The sequence below is a fragment of the Argentina anserina genome, chromosome 2, assembly GCF_933775445.1.
Source record: "Argentina anserina chromosome 2, drPotAnse1.1, whole genome shotgun sequence".
Lineage (NCBI taxonomy): Eukaryota > Viridiplantae > Streptophyta > Magnoliopsida > Rosales > Rosaceae > Argentina > Argentina anserina.
Window position 1 is genome coordinate 23,442,517 of NC_065873.1, and position 19,167 is coordinate 23,461,683.

At 36.9% G+C, this 19,167-nt stretch overlaps 1 protein-coding gene across 2 annotated transcripts; it reads left to right on the plus strand.

Annotated features, from left to right (window-relative positions):
- The first annotated feature begins 48 nt into the window (after positions 1-48).
- LOC126805514 (trafficking protein particle complex II-specific subunit 120 homolog) lies at positions 49-5,883 on the plus strand. 2 transcript variants are annotated; one of them, XM_050532290.1, is made up of 10 exons: positions 49-522; positions 676-882; positions 1,052-1,234; positions 1,332-1,441; positions 1,552-1,611; positions 1,984-2,272; positions 2,516-2,811; positions 2,995-3,860; positions 4,309-5,259; positions 5,360-5,883. In XM_050532290.1, the coding sequence occupies exons 1-10, from the start codon at positions 112-114 to the stop codon at positions 5,578-5,580; spliced, it is 3,594 nt and encodes a 1,197-aa protein (XP_050388247.1). In that variant the 5' UTR covers positions 49-111; the 3' UTR covers positions 5,581-5,883. The 2 variants fall into 2 exon arrangements, with proteins under 2 accessions (XP_050388247.1, XP_050388248.1); XM_050532291.1 differs by lacking the exon at positions 49-522 and having other exon boundaries at positions 744-894.
- The last annotated feature ends 13,284 nt before the right edge of the window (positions 5,884-19,167 follow it).

A 19,167-nucleotide genomic window follows, 5' to 3' on the forward strand; every position in this document is an offset into this window, starting at 1 on the left:
CTTTTGTAGGTATCAGTGACATTCTAAATCCAAAATAAAACCTTCTTAATCACAACTGACCTCACCGATCACCGATCTGACCACCACTCCTCCCTCCGACCCGGATCCGGAATGGAGCCGGACGTGAGCATCGAAACCAGCTCCATGATCCGCGTCGCCGTCCTCCCGATCGGCCACGTCCCCCCGGTCCTCCTCCGCGACTACCACTCCATGCTGCTCCGCCACCAGTCGATCCCTCTCTCCGCCGTCAGCTCCTTCTACACCGAGCACCAGAAATCCCCCTTCGCTCACCAGCCCTGGGACTCCGGCAGCCTCCGCTTCAAATTCGTCCTCGGCGGCGCCCCTCCCTCCCCCTGGGAGGACTTCCAGTCCAACCGCAAAACCCTCGCCGTCATCGGAATCTGCCACTGCCCTTCCTCCCCCGATCTCGGCTCCGTCATGGATCAATTCGACACCTCCTGCCGCTCCTACCCCGCCGCCCTCGTCGAGCGCTGCTTCGCCTTCTCCCCTGCCGATTCTCAGGTATATCACCTCTCACTTCATCTATCTACAACCTTTACTTGACTCAATATCGAAAATCCAAGTATTAATTCTGTGATTTAAGTGCTGAATTAATCGTAATGTGTATGGAATTTTGAATTGTGAGAGTGATTTTGATATTGTAATGTGGTACAGTTGGAAGATGGGAGTAAGAAAGGGTGGAACTTGATGCTGTTTCCTCCGGCGGACCGGGCCACGCAGGAGTTTCACCTGCAGACAATGATGCAGGACATTGCGGCATCATTGCTGATGGAGTTTGAGAAATGGGTGCTTAAGGCTGAGCCTGCAGGGACTATTGTCAAGACGCCGTTGGATTCTCAAGCTACTCTCAACTCAGAGGAGGTTTATATCTAGGTGTCCTATAGATTTTTTTTTAAAGCTGCTTTTTGTGTGTTTCTGGTTTTTATTGTACATGTGGGACTGTCTGTTTGTGTTAACCTTTTGTTTTGTATCGGCCTCATAGATTAGCAGTGCCTGAAAATTAATGTTATTTGTTTTAAAAAAAATGCAGGTTATAAAGGCAAAGAAACGGAGGCTTGGGCGTGCGCAGAAGACAATGGGTGATTATTGCATGTTGGCAGGATCACCGGTTGATGCCAATCTTCATTACTCTACTGCGCTGGATCTTGCTAGGTTGACCGGAGACTATTTCTGGTATGCTGGTGCATTGGAGGGGAGCGTTTGTGCGTTACTGGTATGTGTTCCCCCATTCATTCATGGCTTGCTGTTTGACTATTGATTGGAATTCCTATTGACTGATTGGTTGATGTGAAATATGTATACGTTATTAGATTGACCGAATGGGCCAAAAGGATACAGTGGTGGAAGAGGAAGTTAGATATCGGTATAGTAGTGTTATTTTGCACTACAAGAAGTCATTCATACAAGAGAATGCTCAGAGGTAATTCATTGAAATGCTTCTATATAGGTAGTTACAACTTTATAGTGCATTCTAGAGTTGGTACAAATCCTGGAATTCTCAACAATACTTTATTATTCATTTCTGTGCAGAGTTTCACCCTTAACATTCGAACTAGAGGCTACTTTGAAATTCGCAAGATTTCTTTGCAGGTAAACTTTTTTGATGAACGGAACATGATTTGATAGTGTTCTGATAAGCTTCTCTTGCGTGATAACTGTTAAATAAAATGACAGGTATCCACATGGTCATATTAAGCCAGAAGAGATGTGCATTACATGTCTCTCATTTCTAGCTGCATATGGTCATGGCTGGAAATTCTTCTTCTATTTCTCTATTTGTGGGCCTTTACTTTTTTTTTATTTGGTTCAAGAGTATTAGTTTTAATCCTTGCTCTGTTACTGTAGAAGTTATGAACCAGATGCTTCATAAAAAAATCTCTTACATGAACATATATCCATGGGATGTCCGATATCATATCAAATAAAATTTGTACCTTACACTCATTAGTTTTGTTTTGGCAGACAAGAGCTGGCTAAGGAGGTAGTGGAGCTACTAACAAATGCAGCAGATGGTGCTAAGTCTCTGATTGATGCCAGTGATAGACTTGTACTTTATGTCGAAATAGCTCGTTTATATGGAACTCTTGGTTATCAGCGAAAGGCTGCCTTTTTCTCGAGGCAGGTAGCTCAGTTATATTTGCAACAAGATAATAGACTTGCTGCCATCAGTGCAATGCAAGTTTTGGCAATGACCACAAAAGCCTATCGTCTTCAAAGTAAAGCTTCAGTCTTAGAAGATTCTCTTCCCAAAGTGAGTAAGAATTCCTGGATATTTTTCATTTCTGTTTCTCTGCACGTGCATCTGTTTTGTGTTCAGATGATCAATGGCATGTTATAATCCCTTCTCCATTATAATTCAAGACGGAACTCTTGTAGTTGAAATGAAAAATTACGTTGAGTGGCTATTCTCCCAAATTTTCTAGTGTAATTTTCTATGAAAATTTTGTTTACTCTGCAGCTTATATTATGCGTATATTCTTTTATTTCCTGACAGAAGGAAACTGGATCAAGTCTTGCTGAGGGTGGGAAAATGCTCCACCAGTCGGTAGTATCTCTATTTGAGTCTCAGTGGAGCACATTACAGATGGTTGTACTAAGGGAAATCCTGTTATCTGCTGTCCGAGCAGGAGATCCTCTTTCTGCCTGGGGTGCAGCTGCAAGATTACTAAGATCTTTTTATCCTTTAATTACACCTGCTGGGCAAAATGGCCTTGCTAGTGCACTTTCCAATTCAGCAGATCGGTTGCCATCAGGAACTCGCTGTGCTGATCCTGCCTTACCTTTCATCAGGTCTCCACCAGTACCTAAGCTTTTTCCTGTTAGTATTTGAACATTTCATGCCTATGTGCCTAATAACAAATATAGTATATATGTGCTATGCTAAGTCAGAGTTTATTTACATTGTCAAGTATATTGTACCATCTCGTTAATTTTTATGTGATTCCTAATTTCAGTCATGTATTTTGCTTCTAGGTTGTATTCTTTTCCTCTCCATCCCTCACAAATGGACATTGTCAAGCGCAATCCTGCAAGAGAAGACTGGTGGGCTGGAGCTGCGAATACTGGGCCTTTTATTTATACTCCGTTCAGCAAGGGAGAGCCAAGCGATAGCAGCAAACAGGAGCTCATTTGGATTGTTGGAGAACCAGTTCAGATTTTGGTGGAACTGGCAAACCCGTGCGGCTTTGATTTAAAGGTCGATAGTATATATCTTTCTGTGCCTTCTGGAAATTTTGATGCTTTTCCAGTCACTGTAAATCTTCCACCCAATTCGTCAAAGGTGGTCACTTTATCAGGGATCCCAACTTCAGTGGGGCCAGTTACAATTCCTGGGTGCACCGTCCACTGCTTTGGTGTTATTACTGAACACCTGTTTAAGGATGTTGACAATCTACTGCTTGGAGCTACACAAGGACTTGTTCTTTCTGACCCTTTCAGATGCTGTGGGTCTGCGAGGTTGAAAAACTTATCTGTTCCTAGTATATCAGTAGTACCACCACTGCCATTACTGGTTTCACGTGTTGTTGGTGGTGATGGTGCAATCATTCTACACGAAGGTGAAATTCATGATATCTGGATAAGTCTGGCTAATGCTGGTACAGTTCCAGTAGAGCAAGTTCATGTATCACTATCCGGAAAGCACCAGGATTCTGTTCTCTCAATTGCATCTAAAACCTTAAAATATGCGCTTCCTTTGAGGCCTGGAGCAGAAGTGACAATACCTGTGACTTTAAAAGCTTGGCGAATTGTCTTAGCAGATGCTGATACGGCTGCTGGCAGGAGTGCCTCTAAGAACTCTAAGGATGGAAATAGCCCCACATTGTTGATCCATTATGCAGGTATATTTTATATTTAATATACATGGAGCAAAACAATTTCAGTTCAACAGTTAAAAGATTGTAATAAGTTTTAGTTGAGGTTTTAGATCTTCATTGTAGAAGAGTTCCCCAACCATGAATTTGACACAACTTGCTAAGTCCTTAAGATAATGAATGTTTATTCTCTATCAAAAGCACAAATTACGGTTTGGCCTTATAGTTCAGAAGTTGTTCATTGTCACTCAGAGTTTAATACATTGTTTTATATGCTCTGTAGAATAATATCCTCTATATTTGATGCTATTTATTATTTTAAAGACTAGCAGCACAGTGGCATCAGGCGCATTAAATAATTCAGGGCATCTGCCATTTAATAGTGCTACTTGTTTCCTTTCCAAGAGTAAATCTTGTTTACCTTGTGAAACTTGTTTTCTGTCTGATACTAATGCTGTTTTGCTTTGCTTCTCAGGGACTCAGCCAAATACTGGAGATCCTTCAACAGATAAGTCTGTTGTCCCACCTGGCAGACGCTTGGTTGTTCCTTTGCAGATTTGTGTTTTGCAAGGTCTGTCTTTTGTAAAGGCTCGTCTGCTCTCAATGGAAATTCCTGCCCAAGTAGGTGACAACCTTCCGAACCCAGTTCATGCTGATAATAGTCTCACTGAAGGAGCTGTGGGCACTCCAAGTAAGATTGACCAATTAGTGAAAATTGATCCTTTCAGAGGAAGCTGGGGACTACGCTTTCTTGAACTTGAGCTGTCTAATCCGACTGATGTTGTCTTTGAAATTAGTGTATCGGTCCAACTGGAGAACACTGATCATGAGCGTAGCCTCTTCGTCGATCGAGATGCTACTGTGTATGGTTATCCTAAAACAAGAATTGACCGAGATTGTTCTGCAAGGGTACTGATACCACTGGAGCATTTCAAACTGCCTGTTCTTGATGATTCTTTTTTCGTAAAAGATAATAAAGCTGATGGGAGTGTCAGTGGCAGAAGTTCTAGCTTTTCAGAAAGGAATACGAAAACTGAACTTAATGCCTCTATCAAGAATCTTATATCTAGAATAAAGGTTAGGTGGCAATCAGGACGAAACAGCTCTGGAGAATTAAATATCAAGGATGCTGTACAGGCTGCCCTTCAGACATCTGTTATGGATGTACTGTTGCCGGACCCATTGACATTTGGCTTCAGGCTTTCTAGAAATGACCCTGGATCTGAAAATATTGATGAAAAATCTAATGAAAAGTTCAGCTCTTCTGCTTCTAAAGGTTCTGTGATGGCCCATGAAATGACCCCGATGGAAGTTATGGTTTGTAACAACACAAAGGAGTTGATCAAGATGAGTCTTAACATTGTGTGCAGAGATGTTGCCGGAGAGGATTGTGTGGAGTGTGCGAAGGCAACTGTCTTATGTTCTGGTACTGGTGCCTTAGTTCTACTGTTTTACGTTCCCCTGCTGTTTGTTACCTGAAAGTGATTTCATTCTTTCATTACTAATTTGTGTAAATATGCATGTAGGTGTTTTGGGTGGGATAACGATGGAGGTTCCGCCGCTTGAAGAAATCAAGCATTCCTTCTCTTTGTATTTTCTTGTCCCAGGGGAGTACACACTAATAGCGGCTGCCATGATTGAAGATGCTACTGATATCCTCAGGGCTCGTGCAAGAACCACATCCTCTGATGAGCCGATTTTCTGTCGTGGGCCGCCATATCATGTTCGGGTTGTTGGCAATGCATAAAAGGTTCATCCCACTTGTAAAGCTATTTGGTATAGCAGCTCAAATTGCAGTATGTTAGGGTAGAGAGATGCTTTCAGTTTCAGCAACTATGCCAGTTTTTATTAGGCAACGGCAGGAGTTATGATCATTATTCTTGAGATGTGCTTGGTGGGAACCGTTCTCCATTCATGGAGTTCCCAGAACAAATTCTTATCAGGGTGTTACCTTGTTGTATATCTACATTCAGAGTTGTAATTTTGTTCCCTTGTGAAATGAGTTTACTATCTCACATCTATCAATGTCTTCTTTTGAGACTAAACATATCACGGTAGAGTTCTTAACTTCTTATCATGGCCTCGTGGGGTTTTTCAACGATTGTGTTGTTTAAAATACATGTTGATTGATGATTCTGTAAGCCATCAGTAGTATTTCACTATATCGTCTTTGTTTGGCCTTTGCACTAAACTCAAACTTATCGTAAAATGATTAAAATCTCAAAATGTGAGTGTAAAGCTGCCTAATGAGATGGAGTATTCGCATCATACAAAATTATCAAATGTGTAACATCTCTGTGAGCCTAAAATTATCGCAGTTCAAGTGGCCCATAACTATTAGGTTTTGCTACTTTTGGTTAGGTTGGAATTAGAGCATGGAACAATTTTGGATATCTTTTACTGGTTGTAATTAGCATTCTTATCGATCAATCTGATTTCTGATGATACAAAATCATACAAGGGGCGATGTCATGCTTATCTGTAAGATCTTGTTTTCTTCAATTATTGCTTTTCACTTGATGTTCTGATAATCAAATCACATTTGTTTTATTGATTCATTACCTCTTAATCTCATTTAGCTGTTCTCTTACAACTGACAAGACGGAAAGTTTTGTAGATTCATGCAACGAGCCACATCGATATTCAATCACAATTGTTTGTTTGTATAGTCCACATAATTATAATCGGGCAGCGAATACTGCGAGAATTAATTATACTTTGGATTTAGGGATTCAACCTACTATCAATTATAAGTTGAAATGTTTAGTCCACATTTTCTAAAACAAAAGCTTGAAAAGAGATGCAAAAGATGAGCTGGTGAAAAAACCGATTAACTGAGCTTAACAAATTCAAGCAGAGCCAGATACAAAATGATGTGCTGTGAAACAGTAAACAGTTGGGGCTGTTTGGCTGAACTCTTTTTTGTCTCACTCTCGTAACATCTCCAATCAAATCTACTTGAGCACGCCTAGAATTTGTACTTCGGTGAAAATGAAAGATCTGAGATCTCTCCTGTCCTAAAACTATTTGTTTCAAGTAGGGTTGGGAATGGTTCGAGATGGTTTAGGATTATGTTCTAACCGATACCGAATTGATTTTATATTTCGGTATCGGTTTGATACTATATTTTTCAACCTTGATACTGAAATGAACCGATATCGTTCGATTTCGGTACTTTTTCGGTACCAAAATGGTAAATTTCAAAAATTGTATACTCACATGTTGCACCCGCATATACAGTATTCACATTGCAATTCTAGCTTCTGGAATCGGTGATGGAGGCGAAGTGAAGGTAGTGATGGTGATGGAGGTCGTGAAGGCAGTGATGGAGGCGAAGTGAATGCGAAGGGGAAAGTGATGGAGAGAGAAGAATTAGAACTCAAAAGACGCAAAAGAAAGAGTCATGGAGGCGAGAGAGATTCGTCTGTAAACCCTAAAACCCGAATAAACATATGGGCTTTTATACTTTTGGTTCGGGCCGGTATCATTCGGTATCGAATCCAATGAACCCGACCCGTCCCTGTTATATGTTTTCGGTATTGGTTTCGTATTAATTTTTTTTACTAATTTATTCCGATCAGTCAAAATTCGATACGGGACGAACGGTTCAGTGCCATTTTTCCGATACCAACTCCTAGCCCTAGCTTGTTCGGAAGGTACTGAAGGTTGAGGTGGTGGTATGTATACCAAGCTCTTGGATGGTTGGGACCTAAAATATTCGGGTCGCTCTATGGTCACCAGTTGGGTGTATGGAAGCAATTCATTCATTTCATAATGAAAATGAATCATAAGCGGCCTAAAAAAATGTGAGAGAAATGTGATTGATTGAATTAGGATTTGGTGAATGGAATTTTTTTAATCCTGCTGCATCCTGGATAGTTAGATCCCATGTATATATTATTGTCGTATTTGTCATATGTATTATTCATACAGTGACATGTGACATGTTCTGTTTTTGTAGGATCGATTTTTTCGATTCCAGTTTCGATCTCTTAATATTTTTTCTGCTCTCTTGGGAAATCCTCGCAAGTCCTTCACTCTCATTGTCTCATTTGTTACATTTTTTCTGCTAAGGTGTCGATGATTTCATTCACTTTATCCTTATAAGAATTGAAAAAAAATAAATGCATGTAGAAAATCGATGATAATTGGCTGACTGAGATTTTTCCATCTCATTAATTTGATTTCAGGTATTTATTGTGCTTTTGTGCTTATTAGTTGTATGCAATGACAGTTAATAGTTTCTTGTTCCTTCAAGGAAAGACATCTTAATGTGATAAAAGCTCATCAACTTAAGAACTTGATATGCAAACAAAGGTCAAACCATATTTCAGCAATCTCTCTACTTAAGAATCTGAGAATAGCAAATTGACCGACTAATACCAACCAAAATTAAACCATAATCGATCAAATTGTGTACAGATAAAAGCCCCACTATTCCTCGATCAGCTGTCTCCACTCTCCAGTGGACAAAACACTCCAAAAGCAGCTAATCTTCAAAGTCACAAGACAGCTGGCTAGAGTATCCTCTCTATCGATCGACCCAAGCATATTGACAAAGAAGAAGTTAAGTATGAACATTCCCAAAGTCTTTAAATTTGAGTTTCTATCTCATGTGAGTCGAAAATGTAGGGAAATGGTTTACTGTTGCAAGGAGCTAGCCAGGTAAAAATGATTTTTGATGTATTGATCGATCTGTCAATATACTTTCCCTTACGTGAGCTCAGGTTAGAAGGATTAATCAATGAGGTATTTCCCTAGCTCTAGTTTCCCTAGTATTGTTTAGTAAAATTTTTTTTCATATTTCTTTTTTGATAGAAACCAGTAATACTAGATATCAATGCCATGCAAACTATTACTATAGAACAGTAAGAACACCTGCAGGTGTGACATAACAGAAGAAAGGGCAATAAACGCAGCATCATTGAAACCTGCAATGGTTGGTCTATTATATAAGTCCTTCGATCGGTTTCTTCTAGCTTTTTCTTTACTTTTCTCCTCATCTATCATATCGCACAGGACATTGTACACTGAACTGGTGGGAGCTACGGTATGCATATAGTTAGTACTGTTGTCTCTTTACCCTTTCATCATTCTGGGTTCTTGTTCTACATTCACGTATAACACTGGCGGTAATCTTTTCATATATGCCAGTTAATTAAAAGGGCCGACAGTTAATTAACTTATATCTAGCTTAATTAGCATGATAATTAATCTTATCGAGCTCGTTGTATAATCAAAAACGCATGTCATATATGCAAAAGAACTCGATGGCGATGCCAGCCTTTCTGAAATGTGTTCTACTGTAGTATTTTTTACAAAATTTCATTGTGTATATTTACTTACAGAAAATATGAGTGATCCCAGATTGAACTCTAAAAAATTGAGAATAACAATTGCATATATACCCTAACATCAATATACTATATTCAACCAAAAAAAATCTATCATTTTCTATTGCTAGTAAAACTTACATGAAATCGGGTAGACATATCATAAACTGTCATAGAATCCAAACTGGAAACTTCTCGTGATTGATCAAACAACCGCCAACAATCACGTTCGAAAATTACTAATTAACCTCAAGAATGTAAAACTTGCAAGCTTAGGGTTTGACCTAAAAATGCATAAGCTAGTAAAGCTACTGTCAGATTCCATTTTATCCCAATCTACCAGAGAAGAATATGCAAGTTCACGAATATTGGATAAATAGATTGATCAATTCCATAATACATAGGACATGTTCCGCAAAAAATTGGACAATAATTATTTCTTGGTTCCTTTCTTTTCATGGGTGTGGGGTTTGGTAGCACAGTGAGCATGAAAAGCTTGTGGTCCAGCACGAATGCTTTCAGTGTGTTTGTGGTCCTTGCATCAAAAGCTTCATATCATCTCAGACATGATCGAAGAAAAATGGAATAGATCGATAGGACTCGTCGGAGATCTAAGCGATCAGGAGGGACCTGGCCTGGACTAAACAACACGATCGTTCTTTAAGCTTGGCCAGCTCCGAACGCTACCACCAGTCACCATTAAATTCAAACACTCAATAATATTGCAGAGCATTAATCCAGATAGATTGATTGATCATATCAAACGCAGAAGAGTACGTACGTATATTGATCATATATAAGATTTGACGTTTAGTCTTAGAAACCCTAAAAGACATGCAACTGATCTGACCCAGCTGACTATTAGTTCCAGATGTTATGAGGACTAGTTTTAAGAGAGCATCTTTTGAATTCAGACGTATCTGATGTAATCAAGCACTGCAACACAGCAAATTGCATGAATTTATGTCTCTGTTGTTATTATTATGTGCTCTCTATGATCATGAGCATTTTGCTTTGGATAATTAATGGATCACACTTTTCTTTTCTTTTCTTTTTTCTTTGTTGAAAAATTCGAGCTAGCTCTATAATTGTACCCCAGAAATGATTCCCTGGGTTTCCTTTAACTCGAGCGACAAGGGTGCGCCTCGAAAAGCATGGATCGAAGCAGGAGGTACAATGAAACATGAAAAAATGCCTTCAAGACCAAGAGCTTTCTGATCGTATTGTCAAATGGGATGAAAGGCCGCGGTCAGATTGGCCATCGCCATCGTCTAACGGAAAACTGATATTTAAAATCAACTATTATATGCGATAATAAAGATTATAAATATCATGATTAATAGAGTTTTAAACTTTATGGAACACTTGTTTTATTGTTGCAATGTCTAGATGGTGTGTTTCTGACAATTTTCCTTGTGGTAGAATATTGACCTAGCTAACATGTACAAAAGATGTGATTACTACTGTTTGTCAATTTCTCAAGCTTTTGCTTTTTGTACGAAAAATATTCCATCTAAAATCAACACTCGTTGATTCATTGTATGATAGGATCAAGCGAGCTATGAGCTTGCGGTCTTAAAAGGATGTATAATGAATGGGGAAGGAAGCTAGAAGAGACTTGACTCAAAGGAATCACAATGATCTTTAGTGGGTAATTTCATCAGTCAGATCATGATCAACTTTCATTTCATTTCACTTCACGTACTTCATATAATTTAGTTTTTCGTGGATGGAGATGGAGTGGTAAAAAATATGTCTCCAATAATGCGGTATTCGATCAGATCATGAGAATCCAAGTGTATGGGATTGGGAATTTGGGATTGCTTTACCTACTTGCTCCAATTCCGTGTACCTTATAGCTTCTTCTTTTTCTTCAAGTCTATACCCAAATTAAGAGAATGATATACCCCACTTCACAAACACATGATAACTACAAAAGACTTTGGTTTTCTAGTATTTCAAAGTTACAAGAAATGCCACACATCAAGTCTTTAAGGCTAATAATCCACTCATATCAAGATTTTTATTGATGTGATTTTTGTATGGACCTATGGTTTGAGTGACTGGAGACCCGGATAAATATTCATTGTGGCGCATTGTCAATGATGAATTCACTTAATTAATACGATATCTATCATCACGTACTTAGTGCGTTTAATTGTTATCTCGATGTTTTGTCCCGATATAACGTAAATTGTTGAACTAACCATCTCAAGCAATAGTGAATTCGCCTTTTGTTTTCACTAGTTCCCAACTACAATGGAGCACAACTAATAGTCCGGAGATGAAGCATGAGGTCTTTATGTGAAGATAACGTGATATGCAACTAACAAACCCTACAAATCACCATTACAATGGTGTCCACTTCGCTCAATAGTACTATGTAACCTTCGCTTTTAATGAGATTTTGTCACTAAACAATTAAAAAGGACAAAGACAATGACAATCCCTCATCTTAAGACTTTTTCCTAATTAAGATGCTAATCAAGTAATTATGTCTCCCCTAATTAAGCTTTCGTTAACCTCCAAAATGGCAGACACGAACAAAACCCTAATTATTATAATCGACCAATCTTTACCTACTGCCTCATTAATTAATTACTGATCACAATACTAATCCTTTTTGTTTAAAACGACTTTTCCTTTCCTCGTTTTAAACTTACGGGCACAGTTGGGGCGTTGTGGTTAGCTAGTATAAAACGTGTGGGCCTTAGAAAGCAATGAGTGGTGCGCTGTGGCTGGGCTGTGATTGGCCAATGGTGACAACCCCCGCTTGCAAAACAATAGCGGATACCCCACGCAACCTGGACCGCGACTCACCGGATACTAAACGCCTGGGACTGGAGTCAGACACGTGTCGACGAGGAAACCGTTCCTCTACAGTGAATAATTTTTTACCGCCAAAATTAGTTGCTCGTTCGTTCCTTCAAATATTCGTATTTGTAAAATCTCTTTTCTTTACAACGGTCAACGGTGGGAGTGAAACGCTCTACCCATTCATTCAATGTTGATTATGTTGTTTGATGTTGGAGAGAGTAATGTCTTACGAATTATATCGAGTCATTTTGGTAAAAAACTAAAACTCTTCATGATAATTACGCATCAAGTTAGATAAATATATAATTTACGTTGATCGCGACTTTTGAGAGTTTCTTATTAAAAAAAAGATTCCAACCATCATTAAGGTTGACAACTTATGAGTGATGTTTCTATGCTTGGGCAGAAGAAACACTCATTTTCGCATCATATATGACTTAAATGTCATTTTTAGACTTTTAGTGGTACATGAAGTCATGAAATGCACAAATTGAAATTCTATCTTATTTCTACTCTCATTTTATCATGAGGGGGTCGGTAGATGTAAGCAATAGTCTAAATATCGTTTTTGGTATCGTATCGGTCGATAGATAAAACGATATATCGAGAGATATATCGGTTTTATCGAGGATATATCTGTTTTATCGGATTTGTTTATTTTCAATAAATTTTATAAAATTATATATTAAATAAACTAAAAAAACAGTACTAAGTAAAAAAAATTTGATTTAATGACAATTAAAGTACACGAACGACATCTAATAATAAAAATAGGTATTTAAGAATGATTATTTAGACTTGAAATTCATTATATATATTTAAAATATATATAAATTAAAAATATATATGAAAAAATGAAAAAAAATATAAGTTTTTCAAAAAAAAAGAGGAGATAAATATTTAAAAAATTAAACAGAAATTGAAAAAATAAAAAAATCAAACTTTGACCGATATTTGACCGTTAACCATCATTTATGCGTTGACCGATAAATTTTAACCGATATGCTCTTATCGTATCGGATTTAAAATATCAGCGATATATCGACTATATCAACGATATTTCGAATGTAAGTCATTTAACTAGTAAGGAAATGAATCCAATCTTTCATATAATTCTGTCCCCAAGACTCTCACTGTCAAAAAAGTGTCAATGAGGATTGAGGAGCTAGCTAGGTTGTAGAGAGTGATGATGATGATGACTAAGATCTATTATCCATTCAAACAAGGTATCATCACAAAAAGAAATCTCTGTTTCCCAGCCAAAAGGATCGGAGCTATATATAGTAGCTTGTGCTTCTCCTTTAGCCTTTCTTTTCCCTAAACCAAAAACAAATAGTACATGACAAGCGATTTAGGTGTTAGACTATATATACAGATGAAAGGTGAGGGTGACATTATATATATACAAACTAAGGCACGCATGGCTTAGAACAGCGATTATGCTCTTTAACAATAGTGATAATTAAGCGACGTTTTGCTTAGGGTTTCATACTTTGTTAGTGTCTCATTCATTCACAGTAAAAAGTTCCAAAGTGTTATTAGACCAAAACAAATAAACCATTAAAGTGTTCAGTACGTGTTTGTTTCCAGTTCGATCGATTTCATCTAGTTCATACCGGATCAAAAGTAATTTCTCAAATAGCAATAATCGTTTTAAGACCTCTTATCTACAAGGTGTTAATGATTAAACTGTTGATGGTCGTTAAACACTTAGACGTCAGACAGCTACGAGTTAACGTAATAATAAAGGAAAGAGGAATGGTAGGGCGCATAATCCGGTGACGCAATTATACGTTGCATATTACGTTAAATTGTCATATCACCAATTACAATGATTACAAAATATCATTTTTAAATGAGAAAAATAATTTTATTCTTATTAATCCAACAGTTATAAATTATTATATTTTTTGTTTCTTTTTATCATTTTTTCCATCACAAGAATGCTTCTAAAATATAATTACGACATGCGATATATACGACATTTAATTTATTCATTATGATTATTAAATTAAGAAATATTTTCATTTTTCTTAATGAAATATTTTAATGGAGATATATAATTCGAATACCTTATTTATTTATTTTTAAATTTCAAACGATTTAGTTAGCTTACAACATTTATTTAGATGAACATTTTTTGTAAGATTGTTTTGGTTTTTTTTTTCTGAAATGAAATATTCTTTTATTAGGGTATAATCGATTTAAGGAGATAGGTAAGGTAACAAATGTTATTTTTCCTATAATATACATATCTTAATTAATATCATATTTACGGTTCATGACTTTATATATTTAATTTATTTATATTCACGATTAATTAATAACTGAAATTAATTAATACAATTATCATATAAGCACCCCCACACACACATGTGTGTGTATATATATTTCACGCATACACACAAATATATATATATATGTGTGTGTGTGTATTTCACGCGCAAACATACGCACGCATATATATACATATATACATATTTTCTAAAATGCGGAGGTCCGCACCAATGATTTTGGTGCGGATTTCCATCTTTTTACCATTTTTTGATCGAATTTTCTCATCTTCACCGTCTAGTATCTAGATAATATTGTGTAGATCATCTCTGTAAAATTTCAGCCAATTAGGTAATCGTTAAGGCCCTCAAAATCGAATAACAAATGGACGGACCGAATTATGTCGAACCGTTACCGTTCATATTTTTAACAGAAAAACGCAATTTTGAGGGCATTAACGATTACCAAATTGGCTTAAATTTTGCAGAGATGATCTACACAATATTATCTAGATACTAGACGGTGGAGATGAGAAAATTTGATCAAAAAGTTATAAAAAGATGGAAATCCGCACCAAAATCTTGGTGCGGACCTCCGCAGCCAAGAAGGGCTGTACACATATATATATAAATATATATTTATATATTTCAAGCATACTTTGTAAATCCTTCTACTAAAATGGGCTGGAACACCTGTATGCCTAATCTATGCAGAGTATCGAATTTTTTTATAACATTTTGAAAAAACTTGAAAAAATAAATGATATAAACAAGAACCCCAATTTTTTTTGCATAAATGCCGATTTGCACCCCAAACTTGGCTGAAATTGTCAATTTGCACCCCGAACTTGCATTTGAGTCAATTTACCTCATAAACTTCGTAAAAATTACCGATTTACACCCCGAACTTGTATTTGAGTCAATTTACCTCCTAAATTTAGTAAAAATTTCCGATTTGCACCCCATCTGTTAAATTTAACTGTTTCTATCCTATTTTGCGTCACATGTCATACACATGAGGGGTAATGTTGTCATTTTCTATTTATATTTTTCTTAAAAACAAATAAAAATATTCTTTAAAATGAGGACTAATTTGTTAATCAAATTATTTATTTACATCTTTTTTCTACCTACTTAACCCTACTTTGAATTATATATTCAATATACCCACCAATTCAAAAAAAAAGTGTGTTGTATATAATTATATTTATATATCTTATCGTTTTGTTGGAGGATGAACAAAATGAGAATAATAACGACATAATAGAACAAAACATAACCGTTTATTGATTGATAATGAGGCCAATATATAGGCATTACATAACCACAATCAGTAGGATTCAGAGTCTTAATCTATTACAGAGATGCGAATCTATCTCTAACAGGAAACCTAATAAGGCTAACACACACAATGGTAGAATAATAATTCTCTCGGAACACACATTTATTTTTAATTTTCAATGTATTTATTTATTTATATTTTTTCTAATATCTTTTAACATACCATATCACATAAAATAATAAATATATAAATCAATAACATGTTTCGAAAAAATAAACATCGTAGCAAGTGTTCCTCTTAAGTAATTTTATTAATTTATTTCATTATTCAATATGAATAAATATATAATGACAATACTACCCCTTAAATGCATGACATGTGACTTAAAATTGGATTGAAAACATTAAATTTGACGAATAAGGTGCAAATCGGCAATTTTTACCAAGTTTAGGAGGTAAATTGACTCAAATGTAAGTTCGGGGTGCAAATTGACAATTTCAGCCAAGTTTGATGTACAAATCGGCATTTATGCCTTTTTATATATAATAATCTAGACTCGTTTGATTAAAAATGATATGATTGTTTTTTCAATATATAAATGACATTTTGTGATTATTGTAATTGCTGACATGACAATATAATGTGACATGTCACGTATGATTGCGGCGCTGAAAACATTTTCCTAAAGAAAAATACTTATATATCCATTAAGATCTGGATCAATATAAGTGAAGAGCTTTTGATAAGTTGCTTTGCTTACCGACAATGCTCAAGAATTCAACTGCATGCAACTAGATAACAAGAAACTAAGGAGTAGAAATTGGCAAGTTCAATACTAATCGAAGTGATCGAGAAGGCAAATTTAACGAATGTGAGAGTACGAATCAACAAATTTAATGTCATGCTTAACAATGTCGACTAAGACTCTAAGTGTGTCGCTATATATCCAGGTATACCAATAGACTCTCCCGTCGTGGTATATGATCTTTGTTTAATTAGTGGCTTCAGAATTATTAAATTGCGTTGATTGTTAAGTTATTGTTCTTAAGTCCCTTGGTTTTAAATATGATCGTGTTTCATTAAGTGAAGGTACCATTGTAACACAATCTATGCTCAATGATCTACCACGAACAATATACTATTATATTAGATTTGGATTGTAGAAACATTACTCATTGTTTACCCTATTCTAGAGTCTACTAATCGTTTGATTAATTATTCATATATTCAATGAGACGGTAGAGATATTCAACATTGCATAATATTATTCTACAATGTATGACATTTGGCATTTGCTAATTGTTTTCTCTCATATAGTTTATCATAAGCGATAATATTCTTAGTGTAAATTACATATTGATCACTCCTTCTAGGTGACGTGTTGTTTTATTTATCGTTAAAAAAGTGTGCTCCAGTATCAACTATCGATAGACAATGAAAAACTAATTATCACAAAACAAAATATCTATGGCACAACACACATGTGCTCAACTAGTAATCGATTCCGTGACAATCTTAATTCAATCTTATACAATGTCGAATAAAATCCAACCTATTTTATATTTCTTAGTGAATTTTATTAGCTCGCAACTCTTAACTTAGCGGACGAATTTTAAAAAATAATAATAAACTCAAAAAATTACGCAAATTATAAAAAAGTAGTTTATCAAAATGTCTAAAAATTCGTATAAATAAATGTATGACCAACTTGGGGAGGGGACCATGGCAGCATTGCCTAATGGCTTTGTAGATGAACAGTTCATCATAAACACCACAGAGCACCCAGCTCTCTCTCCGGGCCCCACCGATATTTTAAAACTTTTTATAAATCTTCTCGTCAAGGCCCCACTGTTATGGGACCACCTTCCCAGCGGGCCACCCCTCGAATTGATTAAGTCGGCGGCTGTCAGAGAAGTCAAAAAATTCTCAGCGGTCCCCTCCCCATCGCCACACGTGTACGGCCACGATGCTCTTATCTCGGCGCGTGCTTCTACTTGGTCCCCTCCACGCGGTGGTCCAAGCGAGGCAGTGAACGACGTGTGTCGAGGCGTCGTTTTCCCGCGACTGCCGCAGGAAGGGCAGCGACGTAATTCATGGTCCCGAACAATCCAGCCAGTCGGCTCTTATGCTCAGCCGGCGGTATACGGTTGATCGGAGCAGTAGAAGACGAGTCCGGCTAGGGCGGAGGAAGGGGTTGTGCTGGTGGGCCGGTGACGTTGGAGTGATATCGTCGCCTCTGTGGTTGGGTGTCTTGGGTTGCTAGTGTGTCACGCTAAGTTGGGTGATGTGGACGTCACGCTCCCGGAGATGTGGGAGAATAGTATAGCACTACTATGCTTTCCTAGATACATTAGTGTACTTTAGAGAAGTCGTACCTATGGTATGTATTGTATTGGCTTTTATAGATTACCCTAGGCAATTTTTTCCTCTTATCGATCTGATGGTGACTCGAGGTTTTCCTTTATGAAAGGAAGAAGGTTAAATGAAGAAGAAATGTACAATGGGGTTTGCTCTTTCTATACTTTGATCGATCTCTTGTATGGTGTAAGACATGGTTTGGGATGATAGGAGACAAATGATAATTGGTCCGCTTGTTATTTTCTTTTAACTGTCCAACATTGGAGAATTTTTATTAATTGTACACATCTTTTTATGTGATTGTGTGCAAACTACAGATTGATTGTAACGCTACATGCATATAGTTAATCTAGCGATACTGTAATAAAGGCGAAAACAAATATAATGTCATTCTTTAAATGTTGTTCGAGAGTGTATTCGGTGCTTGAGCGGTGTGCATACACCGCAAAATCACTTGCTCCACGTGATTCTTAAAATTAACCTTCGTTTGTCTCCGTCTACTCAAAAACAAGATAAAGAATATTAAAGACAGTAAAATTATAGTTGCTTGTTCTCGACTTCTCGTCATAACCTTACCGGAAGCTCCTCGGTCTTTAAGTTTTGTCGTTCAGTATGTGATAAGCCCAGTCATTTTTATTTGTTTTGAATTCGATTCCTCTTTGAATTGCCATGATTTGAACCTATTCCTTCCCAGTGCTCTTCTGTTTTGCATCTATTGATGTCCACACTGCAACTGTATTCCTCCAACGACTTCTTCTCTATCCTAGGCGAAGAGGCAACCACTCAGAGACCCAAAATGAAATATGGGCAGAATGAAATTAACCTAATATGAAATTAACATGCTCGAAGATTGCAGCTCGTGCTCGACTCGGAGATCGAGTCATTGTTCTTCCCTCTTTACTTTCTAAGATTTCTATACATTTGAACCTTCACATCTCTAAGGTGTTTATGTTATGAATTCATGTTTGAAACCTTGATTTAGCTTTGCATGTTGGCTTTGGGACTGATCGGAGTAGGTAAAGCTCTGAACTCTTCTCTCACCCAAAGTCTTCTTTGTTATTTTACCATGTTTTTCATCAACACCAAAAAAAACTCCCCTTTTTTCGAATTCCCCCAATTTCTAGAACCCTAATTTTTTTTTTTGGGTTCATTGATTTTTAATAAAAGATTTTGGTGCTTTCGTATCCTCAACTTCGATTCTATATGTGATTCTAACTCGAGATGAATTAAAGAAAATCCCAGCGTATAAAGCCGGGGCATGGTTCTCGGCC

Excerpts from the sequence above, each read along its gene's own strand:
- LOC126805514 (XM_050532290.1), top strand. The coding sequence starts at position 112 with ATGGAGCCGGACGTGAGCATCGAAACCAGCTCCATGATCCGCGTCGCC. Across the intron at positions 883-1,051 it reads CTACTCTCAACTCAGAGGAG|GTTATAAAGGCAAAGAAACG; the intron begins GTTTATATCTAG and ends AAAAAAATGCAG. Across the intron at positions 1,442-1,551 it reads ATACAAGAGAATGCTCAGAG|AGTTTCACCCTTAACATTCG; the intron begins GTAATTCATTGA and ends ATTTCTGTGCAG.